Source organism: Dinoponera quadriceps, unplaced genomic scaffold (genome assembly GCF_001313825.1).
Source record: "Dinoponera quadriceps isolate SergipeBrazil2010 unplaced genomic scaffold, ASM131382v1 scaffold1850, whole genome shotgun sequence".
Classification (NCBI taxonomy): domain Eukaryota; kingdom Metazoa; phylum Arthropoda; class Insecta; order Hymenoptera; family Formicidae; genus Dinoponera; species Dinoponera quadriceps.
In genome coordinates, this window is record NW_014556042.1 from 783,557 (window position 1) to 801,717 (window position 18,161).

The window sequence follows — 18,161 nt, forward strand, 5'->3', positions numbered from 1 at the left end:
ACATAAATTTCTCCAACGTTCATACCATGTCGAGAATACCAGTACTCATTCGATCACTGAAGTCAAACAATGTTGGGTTAGTACCAAGATGGATAACTGTTTGGAAATACCGTGTGTTGATATCGACATTCACTTTTTTCTTTTCTTCCAATTTTCTAGTTTTATATTTTTATATTTCGTCTAAGAACGCGATTACGTCGGATCATCAGAAGTCGTGTGTAAAAAATATCTAATTAAGCTTAGACTAATTTAGATAATGAAAAATCAACAGCACGGTAGCGCGAGAAAATAAAGAAAAACGCAACGTAATTACAAGAAGGGGAAGACTGGGAAACTAAATATAATAACAAAATTAATTTAGAAGGGAAAAAAGTAAAGCGCGCACACGCACTTCGAGACAGCGGAAGATATTAAGTAAGCCAAATGCGGTGCTAATTAATGCTGGAGCGGTCTCTGTTTCTCGCAATTTCGAGAGTGTCCGTGTGCTCGATATATATATTGGAACAACTATGTACATTATTCGTGTAGTCATCGTTGACCTGTCAAAAAAATGATTACCGACACTGAGACGAGAGGCAGTAACGTGAAAACTTACTCTTTGACGAGGAATGGTTGCGTCCTATCTCAGCTAACGATCTTATAATCGGTAACCTCGACATGTTATTGTCTTTGCGCCTTTCGTGCTGGTGCCGGTGTCTGACGAGGAGGGCTTCTCTCACCTGAGACGATATTAATAATACTCCGTCAGATCGATCGATCAAGACATATATATGTGTATACATACGCGCATGCATGCGTACGATATCTCGATAAATATATAAGAGCAACGCGATATTAGTAACTTAACATAGGATTTCAAGAACTTTTAATTTTTTAACTGTCAACAAAAACCGCCAACGGATTTTTCAGGGTGACGGCAGCTATTCGATAAAAATGCTGCTATTTTCGTTAACCGATAACTTATCTCCCATTTAACGGGAACGTGTGAACTTTAACAGCGAGCTTTATGTGCACTAGATTGAACGTCAAAGTAAGTTTATAAGCACATTATGTATTCGCACGACCTATTCGGAGAAATGTCACGAAGATTTGCCTATTTTGGTGGTATGTGTGATATTTCACTTCCTGCCCTGCGGTCTTACCTTCTCTCGCAACTCGATCTGCAGTACTCCTTTGTTGATCATGTTGTCGAGGACAAGATCGGCTATTTGCTCCAAACTGACCGCCTCCATGTCGAGCATAACGGTTCCGTTTAAGATGAGGCTCCTCAACTCGAACAGCGAGTGCAGCGATAATGTCGCAACGTGAGGTTTGCTCCATCTATTGCCACCTTCCTCGACATCCTCCTCAAACTTGATCCACCTGCGCATAGTATATATGCGTATGTAAAATATACAGTCCACGCGAGATTATTTTTTGCCGTCCTTTTTTGAATTAAAAATATACACGAATTATCATTTTTATTATCATTTATTTGGAAATATTCCAGAGATAACAAAGTGAATAGATATTAATTCCGATTCGCTCTGTATGTTCGCTTAAAAGAGTTAAAAAAAAATATTGTCTCTTTTTATCTTTTTTATCTCATATTTTCCGACATTAAAAAGCGCATTCAAATGAAAAAATGTATTATTAGAATATTAAAAAAAAACACACTGTTAGAAACATTTTTTATATCAAAATATAAAGTCTGAGAGAGACGAACGGCGCAATTATATTCTTTTAAAATTGTATATACATCACTGTATATATCGCTGCAGCGATATATTGTGTGCCACATTACTGTGCGAAATGAGGAGAATTCCACGCTATCTCTCATATGACGAAACATCATCTAGAAACCACGACGATTCCAAAGCGTAACATCGTTGCGCATTGGAAGGAAGGCGTTCCCGCGGCACAAAGGACTAAATCAACGAATCGAATTGTCGGCATCGCAATTCGAACTTTACCTCGCGGTCTCCTTCCATTCCATCTCGTCGCCATCCTTGACGAGTTCCTCCATCTCCGAGAAGAGCGGATGCGACTCGTGCGCATCGTCACCGACGTCCTCGCCGAGGATGAACTGCACCCTCTGCGCCGGCGGGGTGACTAAACAATCAGAGAGAGTGTGAATCGCCGTGTTCCTCGAAATTGCATTCGCAGACAGAAGTACAAAAATATATGCATATATGTACAATGTTCATACAAGATTCAGACACATTTATTAGAGTGTATGTCAAGTACGACAAGAGATAATAAATAGGCGAAAGATCGATGAAGATATCCGTTGAAAGTGAAACATCGCTCGCGATAAAGAACGTCCATCTAGATGCGATTAAAGAATTCTCCGATGGATGTAAAAATACGTACAGTATATATCTTGGAAGTTATTACGAGTGTCGAGATTGAGGCTTTGATTTTCCGTTATGTACATAATATTGTTTATCCGATATACATATGTGTATCTATATGTGTGTGTGTGGAAGAGTTAATTAGCGACAATGTTTATGAGAGCTCACGCGCCAATCGATGATTAACAGCGAGATTATCAAGATACGGAAGATTCGTTTCCGATTACGTGCAGAGCGATGTGTGCAAGCAAGTATAAACTATCGATTTTTGAAACATGCCAACGTTCGCATTTCATTCTCCGCGCATCTCCCAGCGAATGCATATTTACGTAGTGTTCAGAATCAAAAAGGAAAAAGAAAACACTGCGTAGCGTATAATATAATATACAAAGGAGAAAATATAGATTCTTTCTGATGGAATATGGTACACAGCGAGGTCCATGTTCAGGGAGAGAAAGAAAGAGAAAGGGTGGGGAGGGAGATGACGAGAGATGAAGGAGGAATATTTGACGAGGGCTGACGGCTCAAATACACTAAAAAAAAAATATCCGACAATAATAATTTCCGCGACAGAGGGAAAGTATCGACGCTTTCGATGGGTGCCGTCTTACCGCGCGATTGCGTTAATTTCGGGGCGGAATGAGGGAGGGTTGACGTTGATCGATCGACTGAATGGCGTAAAGTATACTGTATACGCACGTATATGCACGTAAATGTGTAGACACGCGCGAGCGCGCGACCACGATAAATGACGCATGCATGTTAGAAAAGTTCTTCCAGAAAGAGAAAGAAGACACACAGAAAGCAGAGTAAAAAAGACAGGATCCTCCAAACTGAAGACGATCGTATAAACTGTTATGTTGTGTTTCGGATGTATGCGTGTCGGTCTCAGAGTCGGGTAAAACACTATTTTAATATTTAAATAACGAGGAAAGCCCCAAACGCGTGTTTCTCCGCCGACCTGTTCCTCTATTTATAACTGTTGTCGGACCGAGGAAGACTGTTGCGCATTAGCTAAATTACTTTGAATGTTTCAGCCGAACTTACCCAAGGTTTACTCAAACCGTTTCTAATGGGTGCGATTTCGATGCTTTCGGTTATTTAAACGCTTTAACTTATTATTCCAAGTGATCTTAGATTTACTACTACTATCTTAGAGTCTTTACATTTGCTCTTGCATATTCTTCGCATAACGCGAAGTTCCCCCATAAGTCTTCTTGAGAGATTTTGCAATGAGTGTCATTAAGTACAGCGTTTGAAACAGAAGAAGAGGGAAAAAGCACGCCCAAGTGTGTACGTTAATTATTCAAATTACCGAACTAACATTCTACATTACTCGCTGCATAATAACACGAAATGAAATTTCAAAGTGACTCAATCTCGGGTCGTGCGTTCACTCGCGTCTGGTATCGCGTAAAGCAACGTCTTCATCGCGTTCGCGCGCTCGTGCGTTTGCATCATTGAACGCAAAAACAGCGTTGTTACCCTGCTCCGGAATTACGTAGTGTGTCGTGGTGCTTCGATAAATTTCAGCGCCGCTCGTACATCCCGCAAGACTGTAAATATTCATCGTGACCGGCGCATTGCGTAAACCCGGGCGTTATCCCTCGGTATACATAATTTGTATTCGACATGTCCGGCAGTTTGTGAACGTGTGCGTTGCAACGCACGCTCACAGCGAAGCACTTAGGTACATGACATGAGCCTGAGACGGTGATACAATCGCCTTTACATAATGATAACCAACAAATCGAGACGATATCCGTCGTGATACACAAACTATGCAGCGTCTGTGTGCTCGATAAAGTACACGTCGACGCACGTGACGCGATTATCGCGATCACTCGGCGCCTTGTCGAACGAGTCACGCGCGCAGACGACAGATTAGTCTTAAAATCTCTGCACAATATTACATCAGTTCCCTCTCTCCTTCACTCTCTCTCTCTCTCTCTCTATTTATCACTGACACGATCACAAGTGAATACGCGGCGATTGATCTCGCGGACGATCTCGAGGTCGTCGAATCTTGTGCTGTATGACCGTGGCACAACGGCGAAGCACGTGAGAAATAACCCTCGGCGAGAACCTGGCGAGGACTCGACGAGGACTCGCGTCGCACAGCGCGTTGCAGGATGCACGAACGGCCCATGAGCGTGTCAAACGTTTTTGCATCACACAAAGGAATCTCGTGCGTATGTCTAAGGGTGGCTTACATATCATCTCGCCGGCGGGGTCGCAGATGCTAGCGAGACGACCTCTGCGCGCCATCAACAATTGTCCTGCAACGTCAACGTTGTTGCATTCCGTGTCATTCGGATCACGCAGAGAGGGTTAAGATTCGTTAATTTCGGAATGACTTTCTCCCTCTGTTCCTCGCGTTGCCGATATGAATAAGGCGGGGTAAAGAAGAAGAGGGTGGAAAAATTAAGAAGGGAAAGAAAAAGAAGGAAGATTCGGTACGTTCATGGTGTAAAAAGATAAGATATATTATTGCTGAGGATGCGCAATCGTCCAATATGGTGGCTGCTCTCTTTGACCAATCAAAATTTGACCTAAATTGTAATAAGCAACATGGCTGCTAGCAGTGATGTGTGTTTAGGAGTTATCCGTTACTCCTTATTAATCAATGTAGGAGAAATTATTTGACGTTATGTTATTTTATATCGTATTTTTATATTAATTTACGAATCTTCGTATTATTTTTACAAATTTTAATTTTGTTTGTATTTCTGTCATACGTGTTCACCAATACTGTATTTGAATTTCGTGCTAATTTCGAAGCAAAAATTTTATTGATTTTTTACTTTTCTGTCATTATATGTAATGATTCATCTTATATTTTTACATTATGGATACACGGAGAAAACAAACTTGCTAGAACAGCAAGTTGTTTATTAATATAGTGACAGCAAAGAGTTTGTTTGGACAGCAAAAAGATTTGTTAAGAGTATTAATTTTTGGTTATTAATATGTTATATTAATATTAATATTTGGTAAAGTAATGAAAAAATAAAGTATTAATATTTGGTTATTGGTAAATTAAATTTTATCGCTATCGCAGCAACTTTTTGTTACAACGGAAAAATTATTCTTTTCCGCGTGACAAATCTTTTTGCTGTCATTACATTAACAATTTGCTGTTCTAGCGAAACTTTTTTTCCTGTGTACATTCTTACGGAGGAAACTTGAGATCCCGTCGCCTTTCTACCGCGTGATGGAAATCATTTGTTATAATATGGTACAATCATTTATCGCTCGTTGAAACTAAGTGACGCGAAAAGGAATCGTTATTGTCTCATTGAGGTTCTCTCGATCCGAGCAAAATACAAACGTAAATACGAGAATAATCGCGACACTGACTCAGCTTCGTGCGCGCGCTCGTAGCGAGAAATATCTTCGTTTACTCATCCCGCGCGCGGATTCGCTAAAAGCAAGATTGAACGTTACCAAATATAAAAGGTTTGGCGACTTATTTTGATTATGTTTACCGTGAGGCTTTATCCACGCCGTCGATAAGCGTTAAAGCCGGCACTTAAGTCTCTCGCTCGTGAGTTCGTTTTGTTTGCTCTGTTTCGATAACTAATACACGCTTAGAAGTCGTTCAATGTTTGGCTAGTAATTTGCGCGCGGCAAAAGCGCTAACGACAAGATGAGATGACAGTCTTCGCGAGACTGCTTCGATAACAAATTTCTAACGCGTCGCGCAGAGACCGTTAAAAAGATATATAAATATATATACCGACAAGTTAATATTCTGTAATATTGATTTTTTCACTCGATATTTATTATTATTTTCTCATTATCGCTTATCAAAATGACACATTTCGATATTCACAATTTATTTTTACCGAAGATACCGCGAGTGAGAGATAAAGCGGACTGAGGTCGAAAACACAAACACTTCGCGTCGCGAGCTTTCGATATCGACGATCGGCCGAAATTAAGCGGTTAACGCTGTACTCAATCGGCTAAGAAATTGCAACGAGTTTCCCTGACTTGTGTATTTTCCGCGAAAGCCTTCGGGAGATCCACTTTGCTTCCATTCTTTCCCTACCATTTCTCTACCGTTTCGGTCCATCTGTTACTAAAGAGGAAACTCGGAAAATCGACTTGTCGCCTCGGAAGTCCATCAATTGAAATGTTCCGAAAGTTTCTTGCGAGTCTTCATCGCGCTTCGTTTCGTCACGGATGAACAACGTGATCAGTTACTTCGTGTCGTCTTGTAGCTCTTTATCTCTAGATAAAGTATATTTCGCGACAGTTCGCCTCGGTACGCGATTTTACTCGAGTGCACTTACTTCGTACGTGCGAGCGCGGGGAATTTTCGACCGTGGAAAATGTTTGTTTTAATTCGCCATTAAGTAGCATGAAGAGTTCCCGCAGAATTACGCTTAAGAGCCCGAAGAGAAAACAAGACTTCCTTCTTAATTAGTTTCGCATAAACTTCACTCGCAGATCTTAATTCGATTAGTTGCTAATTGCGAGGCATTTAATACTATGGATTTAAACAGCGAAAAAGAAGGAGAACACCCCGAGTTGAAATTTTGCTTCTGCGTTAACCCCGTAAATTCAGTCGAATTTGAGGGCCCAACGGGGAATCTCGAGATATAACATTGTATTGGCTATTGAATTATTCATATTCGAATATTTCAGTATCTTACGAATCTTTATTCACAATTTCAATGAGCCAAATTTTAATTAAATTAAATAATAATATAACCGAACCGCACATTGCGATAAATACATATATTAAACAATTAAAATGGATGAAACAAATAATGAATGGTTGAAATAACAAGTTTTTCTCTCTCATAATCTGCTTATCGTAATATCTGTTAATCTGTTTTAGAAATTAACGTTAGTTAATTTTGATAAATTTGGAGATTCAAAAGAACTGAATAAGAAAAGTTATGAAAGAATAAAGATAATATTGTGCGTATACAGAAAAAAGTAGTTTTAAATCGAGATATATATTCTCATATACAAACAAAAATATTACAATAATTTTAGAAAATTTTGAGTCTTGAATTGAGTTCAAGTAATACTTGCATCAATGCAAATTCAATTAAATCAAGCCTAAAAATTTTCTAAAAAGATTATAATATCCTTGCTTATATATGAGAATATTTATTCTTGATTTAAGATTAATTATTTTTTCTATGTAATAATTGGTATGTAATAATGTAACAATTCCCAGTCCATCTATAAAAATATACGTCTGGATCTGGTACAATACTGATAAGCCTTTTAACAGAAGCGAAAAAGAAAACATCGGCAAATCCAAGGTGCGATATTCTGGAAACGTTGATCTTCGGCCTTAGGCGGGTAAGAATCGACGGGAAATGACGTAGCCCTTTTTGCCCATTGTTTTGACACTCGTGCGTCGTATACAAACTTTCTCGTGCCCGAGTCATAACGTATCGACGGCGGACGGACGACGTGCACGTACTGCGACGTTGCGTGCGTGTATCACGGTAATTTAGCCTTCATTCTGGTTCTCAAAATATGCAATTGGGCTTTCTCGACATCGCGTTCATTAATATGGTTTCTTCGATTGAATCGTGTCTACGCGAGTGTCAGTACCACGACGGAATATTCGGAGCAGCCGGGAACAGAATGCTAAATCGAGGACAGCGACGCGCCATATATATCGAGGTGTGTTGAATCATTTGTTATACAGCACGTTTCCGGCTTTAACCGGCATTTGACGAACTCGCCGAGAACAAAGAGATATTCCGAGTTGAAATTTAGGTCGGCATATATAATTCGTGGTATTTATCAAATAATTTTTGCTTCATAAATCGCCGATTATTCGTTAATCTGTATCAGTATTTATTTCATACAACAAAGAATATTGATCAGAAGCCGAATAACGGCTCGTAAATACGAATTTTTGCGACCAATTCTTCTCTCACAATCTACAATCAATGATCGTAAATTTACAACCAAGAGTACTAGCCTTGAAGTTTAGTCTGAGTCTCGCGAGTGTTAATTCACACGTCTAATAATTCTCGTTGGCAAGCTCGATCTTGTTGACAACCGTCTCCTTTTCGCTTCTATTTTTCATTGTTATAGTACCGACGCAAATTTACATTTTTATTAGCGCACAGCATCACTGGGCAAGCAACAATTATCTGTTCCTTTACAACTTTTTTTCTCCTCCAATCTCTTTGAGTCTCCAAATCCTAATGCGAAATTCCCAATGCCAACGAAAGGAAATATTGAGACCAGTCTTCACAATACGAATTATTCCATGTGACTGAGACATTGCATGTGAGCGAGATATTTTGCGCTTGGAATTTTTTTTGGAAAAAAGGTCAAAAGGCTTCCGCGTCGCCTCGATATCGGTTATCCCTCTATACTCGGTGTATCAGGAGTAAGGTGAATACCCGGGTAAGTCTTGACAAGTGGTTGGCGGGCTGCCACGTACGGCTCGATAGCGCCGCAAAAGCGCGACACCGCGTCGAGGCCGCGAAGCGGTATCGACATAGCCGGCGGTTTTTTGGCCCAAAAACTGGCCCGATTTCGCGGCACGGTCAGTCGGACAATGCGTCGCGTAACGAGCGCATTGTCCGCGACGGAATTAAATCCGCGAGGGCGAAACGATGGTGCCGTCGCGAAACTGCGAGACTCGCACCGTCGCGAGATGTAAAATGGCGGGGGCCCTCGTTCCATTTTTAGACCGGCGCAATCCGTTTTTTAACGTCCGCTATATTTATCCGACCGTTCTCGCCAGCGCGAAACAACGAAAATGAAGAACGGCGGATGCATTTCCGCGCGGCGCTGCGAAAATGCGCACGAATAATAATATGATTGGTGAGCCGGGCTCTGCGCGGCGTTTAATTAAAATGCTCACGCTATTTATCGAGAGTCTACGGCTTGGCGTCCGACAAACGGAATATTCGAGCGATGATTATTCCGTCGAGGTAGCTTCCACGTAACGAAATACGATATCCGACAAAATAACAATTTGCGGCCCGCACAGATCGCCATTGGCGTTGCGAAATTGTTCGAAATTACGGGAACGAGAAACCGCGGCGATCATGTATTTTTCCTTCGCTGTCAACGTTTCGCGAGGAAGATTGTGAGAAGAGGATAGTATTATGTTATAGAAAGAGATGGGCGAACGAGTCGAGCAACGGGGGGGAATCGATTTCTCGCATTCGTTGAAAATTTGCGCGTACGTGAGCCATTCTCGAAGCCTGCAGGAAACGCAATCGCGCGCCGATGCCAAATTTCGAGCGTTGCAAATAGTACGAGCGCCGTGTGACCGTACTACGAGATCCGACGACGAATTCATTGTTAAAACAGGGTTTCCTCGGCGCTCCCTCAGAGACACACGTATGCTCGTGTGTAACGAAACGTCCGCCGAACGTTCGCGAAATCTTCGCACATCACGATAGGGGCGGCCGTTGTCAGCGAGAGGAACTTCCAAGTTCCGAGAGCGACTGATCGGTTACACGATCGTCTGAGCACTCGCCCCCTTGACACCATTCTTCAGCTTGCCTTGAGTTTCCGGCGCATTGTCGCTCTGTCGAAGCCGAGGCGCGTCTTCGTCGGAGTAAACTCATTTATGCCGGCGTGAGTTACGAGAGCGGGATTATGCGTTTATTTTCACACACACATACGCTGCAGTGACCGAGATCGCTGACGTTGATCCGGAAGAACCGTAACTTTATCGTCGAGAGGGAACTTCCTCGCGCGCGATACGGTTAACATGCGACGCGATGGATCACTTAACGATATCCTTGATCATTTGCGCGTGTTCGCGTGTTCTGAGCGCGAGCTAGGGACGATGTGGAGCGGCATAAAATATCAATATTTTGTATCGATATCAATCGAAATATATAATACTGATACACCGAATTATTGATTACGAATGTATCGATATTAGAGTATATCATTATTTTTTGATACGTCTTTTAGATATTATCTTATTTGTTGAATGATGATAAAATACTTAATTCTATGTATTGTCAAAGAGAAATTTAAGAGCTGTCATACTGGCGTATTTCGACGAGCCTCCTGAGAAAATGCGTACGAACTGCGCCCATTTAGTTCGCGTCCGTATTACTTTAATAACCCTTGATGAATGAGGTCATATTAATTTCTGAAGACAGCATTCGAGAGTGTCTTGAAATGAGAATGTATTTACGAGTACATTGCAAATTTAAACTGGATAATTTTACACACTTATGTGTATAAAATAATGTAGTCGGATTACATGATTTTAAATATATAAGTGCATAAAATTACACGCTTTGGATTTACAGTGTATCATCCAATAACGGATCACAATCAAATTGTGCCTTGTGTCGAATCAATTGATGGGCTTTTAACCGATACGCTACGATATTGAAATTCAAAGTATTAACGCAAAATATTGAATATCAAATGGCCTTATATCGATGTTTCAAAGTGTCGATACGAATCGGGACATCCCTAGCGCGAGCTCATCCGAGACCGCGTACATTGGACTGGTAGATCGGAAACAGTGGTCATAATTCGAAGTTTAATTAGATTGCCACCAAAGCTATATTTAATAATATGTCAGATCGATATTAATTATAAATCCGAATCCGGATTATAAATCCGAAATCAGGTATATAGAATTGAAAATGGTGGATTCAATATAGCAGACAAAAATACAAAAAGTAGTCGTACTTTAATATTGACTTGTTTTTATGGGTTTTTAGACTTACAATAGAATACAAATCCAAGATCAGAATTACAAAGTAAAAATGGAGGATCTATAGTAGGCCAAGATGTTAACAAAAGTAGTTGTATTTTAATATTGTTTTGTATCTAAAATGAATACTATTGTGCTAATTAGTGAATATTTCCATGAAGTGTACGAAAACGAGTAAAAATGGGCATAATTTTCTTAAAATATTTATAAATATTCATTTATGATGTCTTATTTTCAATGATGGCTGCAATGACGTCGGGTTTCACCAGAGTTAAAAACTAGCTATACAACTATCATGAAACTTTGGAAAACGCTGTATGGTATCTGCATATTACATAAAAATATTCTTCTAATATTACTTTCTGAATTGAACTCTGCCATCCTATATTGCCGTAGGGCGCGTAATATCGCGCGCATAATTAAACGCACCGCACACACGACTCACCGCGTCCGCCGCAGCAACGTTCCATTAATAAACCGCGGAATTTGAAACATCCGTCTATTGACAGAAATGCATTACGATACCGCCGCCGACTTGTTTACACGTGCCGTGAGAATATAAATCGTACTCGCGCGGCTCAACGGTGTCGAGTACTCAACCGTAGTGGAAGAAAGGTTGCGACACTTACCTCGATGAACTTCGGAAGGTCGAATCATAAATCTCCTCCTCCGGCGTGAACTCGTGAAAAGTGAGCGCTTTCGAGAGCTTTTTCGAGCTGAATTCGAGGGAAATCCTCACTCGCCACGAATTTACGCCGAAAAAACATAATCATGATCGACTCGTCGAACGCATCAGCGATATCCGGCAGGAAAATCTCTTTCCTGAGGGTTACTTAAAAACGAATTCTCCTACCGGGCACGAGATATAAACTCATTGAGAAAAAGAAGGCGGTATTGCAACAACCTGTCTTCCACTGACTATACCACGTAGCACGTATAAAGTCATTCCGAGTACAAAAAACAAGCTCGCTCTTCGAAATTGCATCTCGTCCTCACGGTAAACGTACGTACGTACACTAGACGCACGATTTAAGATACGTTTCGACGACGTTTCGCGCATTAAAGGACCGACCGATCGACCATCATCGAGTTAACGATCAGCGAGAACGGTTCCGTGGGTGTCCCGAGACTACCACGAGTCCCACACAACGCGCTCGTCGTCATTATTCGCGCGCTTTCGGAGCGTTTGAACAGGATCGAAGTGTCCCGTAATGCGACATCATTATCGACGAGACTCGATCGGGGCTCGATGCGAGAGACAAAGAGGATCGACTTACTCGGCCTTTCGTTGTCGGCATCCTCCTTACCGCAGGGGTACGACTGCCGTTGTGAATGATGGTGTTTATGATGACGACGGTGTCTCCTCTCTCCCGGCAGGTGCACGCCTACGTACACCGTGTGCGCCCTGTGACCTGGAAGCAGATGAAAGGAACGATCTCGTCACACAGTGTCTCTCTCGACCGCGGGGCGGTGGTGGTGATGATGGTAGTGGTGGTCGATACGCGGGCGGATTTAGCGTGACTCTCTCTCTCTCTCTCTTAGGACGAAGTGGCACATGCGAGAAGCGCACGCGGCTCTCTTTTCGTCGTACGAGGGAAAATTAGATCGGTGACATTCGATCGCGTAAGGATCCCGCCGCGAACGGAAGGCGCACGCGAACCGGGGCAGCGGGGTTCCCGCGCGAAGACGAAAGGATGATCTCTTCCTATTCGTGTCTCGACCTCGATGGGCTCCGATTTACACGGGGATTGTGCACGAAACGCGAGCAGTCATTACGCGCTCGCGTGTGCACGGCTGTTTCGACGTAAAATGAAAATACGTCAACAGGTGTGCACGTGTGCCGATTTTCTGATAATGAGCGAGTGTAAATGTGCGCTTACGACGATCATAGGGGTGTATTAATTAATAAAATGTAACATTCGTACACGGAGGAAGCGGACTGGTTGAATTATGACGCGGTAATGAACGAAATAAATGTGTTCTCATCGAAGGAAACAGAATTTCTATTATCCCGTTATTAAGTTGAATTAAATTAAAATTAAATCAAATTTAGTTCAAAGAATTACACTAAGAAACTAATTTGGTTGGATCAGTCTGAAAATGGACAACCAAATATATTTTGATTGAAGAAAATAGAATTTAATCTTTATTATCAGAAATTCTGAATTTCCTTCAACATATTTAGTTGTCTATTTTCAAATTGATCCAATTAAGCTGATTTCTGTATGTAAATCACTGAACTAGATTTGATTTAATTTTAATTTAATTTAATTTATTAATGGGGTGATTCCCTTTTATGCAGATTATATATCAGTACAGTATAGTAATATATAGTATTAATTAATTAATAATGCTTCTTGTGATAGCGTTTATAAACATATCGAGTTATATTAAAAAATCGACAGCACCCAAATATTGGTTAGCAAACATATTAATGCGATTAACTAATTAAATTCGGCTTTTAGAATCAGGAATTCTGTTCCCTTCAACCAAAACGCATCCGGCTTGTTCATTATCACGTTAATCAATTTATCACAATCTTTTTTCGCCAAGACGCACTCGATTTGTTTATTATCACGTTAATTCAACCAATCCTTTTTTTCTTCGTGTACTTTGAATCGTGTTCTTCGAGTATTTTGAATATCGATATACACTGATAGAAAATTATAGTTATTTTCGGCGCCAAAAGTACGCTTTTTAATTTGACTATAAAAATATAATAGCAGCAATATGTAAGGTTATTATCATTATTGCTATAGTAAATGTTACTCTATAGTGTCTAATTGTTGCTACTATTTTTGTGATTAAAAGTAATTTGGTGTCGAAAATAACTATAATAATAATTTTCTATCAGTATGAGCGTAACTTTCTCTCGAACACGATACATATGTTGGCTTATGTAATAAGTGATTTTAGATTTTCTTTTGGAAAATCTATTGGAAAATCTGAAATTACCTATTGCATAACTACGTGGTTCGCTGCGGTATGTTACCCTATGTGACATTATACCCTATGTGATATTTCGTAGATTATTTCAAATCTGAGTAAGCTTGCGCTTGCATCTGTCGGTGAATTGTTACTCGCTGTACCGTTATCACACGAGGATTATGTCGCATCAGGAATTATCTCATTGTTGCCTATTTTCCGATGTTGATTAGCTATCTCGAGCTTGATGCAGGTCCTTGCTTACTTTGATGGTCGTCACGAGCAGCTGTCATCGCGTATATTATGTATATTGACGGTTTAAATGTTAAAGGTTGATTCGATACTGCGGAATAATGCATAACGCAGTATTAGGATATAGAGAACATTATTACGAAATAATGCATAATGCGATATCACGATATAAAGAACATTAAATTCATGAATGAATTGCCTAACGGGACTCCAGAGCAAGTTTCACCGGCTGAAGGTCACGTGACTACAGAAAGAACACATACATAACGTAAGCAAGTGTCGAGCTATCATAACAATCTTTGATGCGAGGGTAAACGGAGAGACGACGTGTATGATTTACGATTTTTCTGAATCGATTCAAGTGCGTGCGAGACGCATTTTGTTATTTCATATGCGTAATCATTATAGTGAGATCGTCTTAAGCAGTGATATTCTCTCGAATCTTTAGAGTAATTATTATATTTCATTTTTGTTGATTTAACAGAAAAATATATTGTCTTGAACTTCTGTATTGTGTTAATAGGTTAATATCCATTGATATACACATTAACCCGTTGCGGCCTTATGTCGAGCGTCACTCGACACAGCGTTTCGTTCCAGCAAGTCCTATGTCGAGTGACACTCGACACCGCGTTTCGTTCCAACGCGTCCTATGACGCGTCAGAGTCGACGTTGACAGAGTCTTCATCGTACGCTAAAAGAGATAAGATAAGAGCTGCGGTGTAGCATCATAAAGTTTTCCAAAGTAAACGGTACCAAGCGGATGAGCGATTGGCGAAATCTGTGCGGACCGGCTGGGACGAAATTGCGAATACAGCGCGGACCGCAACGGCTTAATATAGCTAGTTAGAAAATTTAATTTTTTTTGTTTCAGATCTGATGTAGTTTGCAACTTTACAGCGGGTGTGGTTTCTGAAAAGTGCAGGATACCGTATCGAAGGGTTCGATTCGGGCCAAGCAGGGTCGGCTCGCAGGTGAGTTTATAGATTTCCCATACTCTTACACGATCTGAACGATCGAAAAATGGGACATAGTGGGGATAGTTATCAAAATAAAAATTATTAAAATATAATCATCAAAGATCAATTCCCTCGGACGTGTATTTTTCTCGCTATTAAAGCATCAGTTGTATCTTTAATTGGTTGTTATATTTTTTTTTCAGATCTATAGCAGAACATGGCGGATCCTAAGTTCCTGCTTTCGAATCAACAACAAAAATGTAAGGTAGTGGGTATATTTATGTGTTCATATATCAAGAAAAAAATCAATGCGATTTACTTAGATGAGAGATTTTTGCACGTACACTGAGAAAAGAAATAACTAGTCTCACCATGAATTATAGTCATTTTCAACATCGGCCATATTCTTTTAAGTGCACTAACAAAAGTGTAGTAGTAGTAATATGCATACAAGGTTATTGTCGATAACATTGTAGTAACACTTACTATAAAAATAGCCTTCCCGTCTATAATTATTTCACTAAGCAATTATAGTCACGAATACCAAATACTTTTTTCTCAGTGTAGGATTTCGCATGTATGTGTTTGTGCCGTCCATTGAAATAATGCTCGAAACAATTAGCGGATTGCTTTTTTAAATAATCATTTTATTTGCTAGATATACTTGAATATTGAATATTGTTCTTAAAGATACTAATACTTGATATATTTTTTCGATTCATCCGGTATAATCCCGCAATTATTTCGAGCGTCATCGAATGCGCATCAGAATTGCGTTCCAAGATTGCGCATCAGAAATGCGCCATTACATGCGAAAAGCGCGATTACTTGCTTCGTTCGCGATAAATTTTACGATAATCGCTATCATCAATTTTCTAAATTTTTCACGCGCGACATATTATAATATTATCTCTGTCGAAATGATCGTTGTATTCAACATGCGCACGTATCACTTCTGTTAAAAGTTAGAGTTTTCTTGAAATGAAAATTGTGTTTTCTTATAAAGTACAATCGGCCGACGGAATGTTTATTTTCTTGCCTTTGATGTTAAATGCGGTCTTCGGGTCGCGATCTGTTTATACATGACTCGCGAGTGCGTCTCAAAGCATCGGAATATAATGTGCTTGTCGTTAAATCATTAAATAACCGTTAATCGTTGTTAATGTTAAATCGTTAATCGTTGAAACAAACGCGAGTGCAGTGTAGGTAAAATGCGACTGATAGACAACGACTGGATGCTGAAGGCTTGGAAAGAAGAATCATCGAAACTCTCTATCTTTTTCCACGGCTGGACATTGCGGGAAATCGCGCAATGGTGAGTGTGCAATCAGAACGCTCACAAAGCGGCGAATAACGTAGTGCATGCGGCATTTAGATAAAATTGCATTGATCGCTTTTTTAAAAAAAGCTACCGAGCGAAGAGTGACAGTGTAGAAATCTTTCCGTCTACTATTATAAACATGAAAAATGAAAGATATTCAAATGACAGATAGGTGTTCACATTATACGTGCCGTTAAAGTCACAAAAGATTACACGTGACGTATTACTCGGGTAATATAGGCGAACATTAAAGTCGAGAACTACGCGACATGTGGCAGCAAAATGACGTTTGATCAAAATATTTACGTATTGGATATGCGTTTTGATATTTATTACCTTGACAGATGTGTTTTAATAAGTACTTTCGACTCCGCATTGCGCGATATTAAAAATTGAAATCCCACCTACACGGAAAAAATATTGTGGTAAAAATTATCGCAAAATTTTGTAATGCTGAACCATACTGGAATTATGATTGAAATTATAATGTGTATTATAATCTTTAGTGATGTATATTTCATGGATATACATCAAAACTCGTGGCAATTTTTACTGCAATATTTTCTCCGTGTACATTTTTTTCGAACGTATACTCTTTACATTACATACATGTTATACATTTTTCACGAACAAAATATTCCTATCTTTATAAAAAAAGAAAAAAAAAACAAATGGTTCGTAAAGAAAGCAGTATTTATACTTAGCATATTAATCTAGATTTCAATCTGGATCTCTCAAACGAAAGATTCACTTTTCACCTGAGAAGTGTTGTAAAATTGGCGGATTATGAATCAGCAGATTATTAATCGACCGTCCGTTGAAACTTTACTTCTAAAGCCCGCGAGGGGGGGGGGGGAGCAATCGTTCAATAAAGCTTCGATTCGTGACAAACGAAGGGAGTAAACGCCGACTAGGTGCGGCAATCGATCGATTTGTTTCGCGCCGGGGAGCTTCGCACGTTGCTGATTCGGAATCGTCACGACACATGCGGCCTCCATGCGCGGCGTTTCGTCCTCGACGACGGGCACGAGGTCAGCTCATCGCTATGTGCCCATCCGTAGTCGCCGTTGTTTAACGAAGTAACGATTTTCGAAGCACCTACACGTGCAAAAGGGGCGTCGTGTGAGCAAACACCGAAGCCAGATTCGTATCAGACTGACCTATACCGGCTGTATAGCTACGTTATTGCCCGTTGGAGACTTGACGCTTCAACGGAAGCTCGTCCTCGTGTCCTGCGCTTTATAAAATACCCGCGGCCGGAAATTTTATATGCGCGCTAAACGCTAAGAATCATCGAAACTCTCTATCTCTTTCCGCAGTTTTCGCGTCTATTTAAATATTGCGCATTTTGCGAGGTGAACAGTGACGCGAGCAAAATTGAACGAATATTTTATAACGAGAGATACGAACGTGTAAAATGTTGTGGTGTACGTTGCTTGACATTTTTCGCGGATAATTTCACTGTAGAAGACCGTAATGAGAGAGATTGAATTAGTTGCTAAAGTGAACTTTCGACGAGCGGGAAAACAAATTTATTCGGTCGTCATGGCTTTTTTCGTTACATGTTCGAATATTCAAAACGAAGCAGTGTAGTTCTGACATATTAAGGAATATTTTTGCATTGCTTTTCGCCAGTTAAATATTTTTATATAAAAAATTTATTTTGGTGCAAGAGATGGCAT

The 18,161-nt window shown here is 40.2% G+C and overlaps 1 protein-coding gene across 8 annotated transcripts in view; it reads right to left on the reverse strand.

Moving 5' to 3' along the window:
- Positions 1-18,161, reverse strand: part of LOC106746471 (sodium bicarbonate cotransporter 3) — a 76,804-nt gene that overhangs the window by 34,481 nt on the left and 24,162 nt on the right. For all 8 annotated transcript variants that reach the window (XR_001374604.1, XM_014623090.1, XM_014623086.1 and 5 more), the window contains exons 3-6: positions 12,300-12,434; positions 1,953-2,091; positions 1,143-1,362; positions 596-719 (exon numbers count right to left, since the gene is read on the reverse strand). Coding sequence is in view for 7 of the 8 variants with exons in the window: in XM_014623090.1 (XP_014478576.1) it covers positions 596-719; positions 1,143-1,362; positions 1,953-2,091; positions 12,300-12,434 (618 nt within the window). In the remaining variant the exon portion in view is untranslated. The remainder of the gene's footprint in view (positions 1-595; positions 720-1,142; positions 1,363-1,952; positions 2,092-12,299; positions 12,435-18,161) is intronic.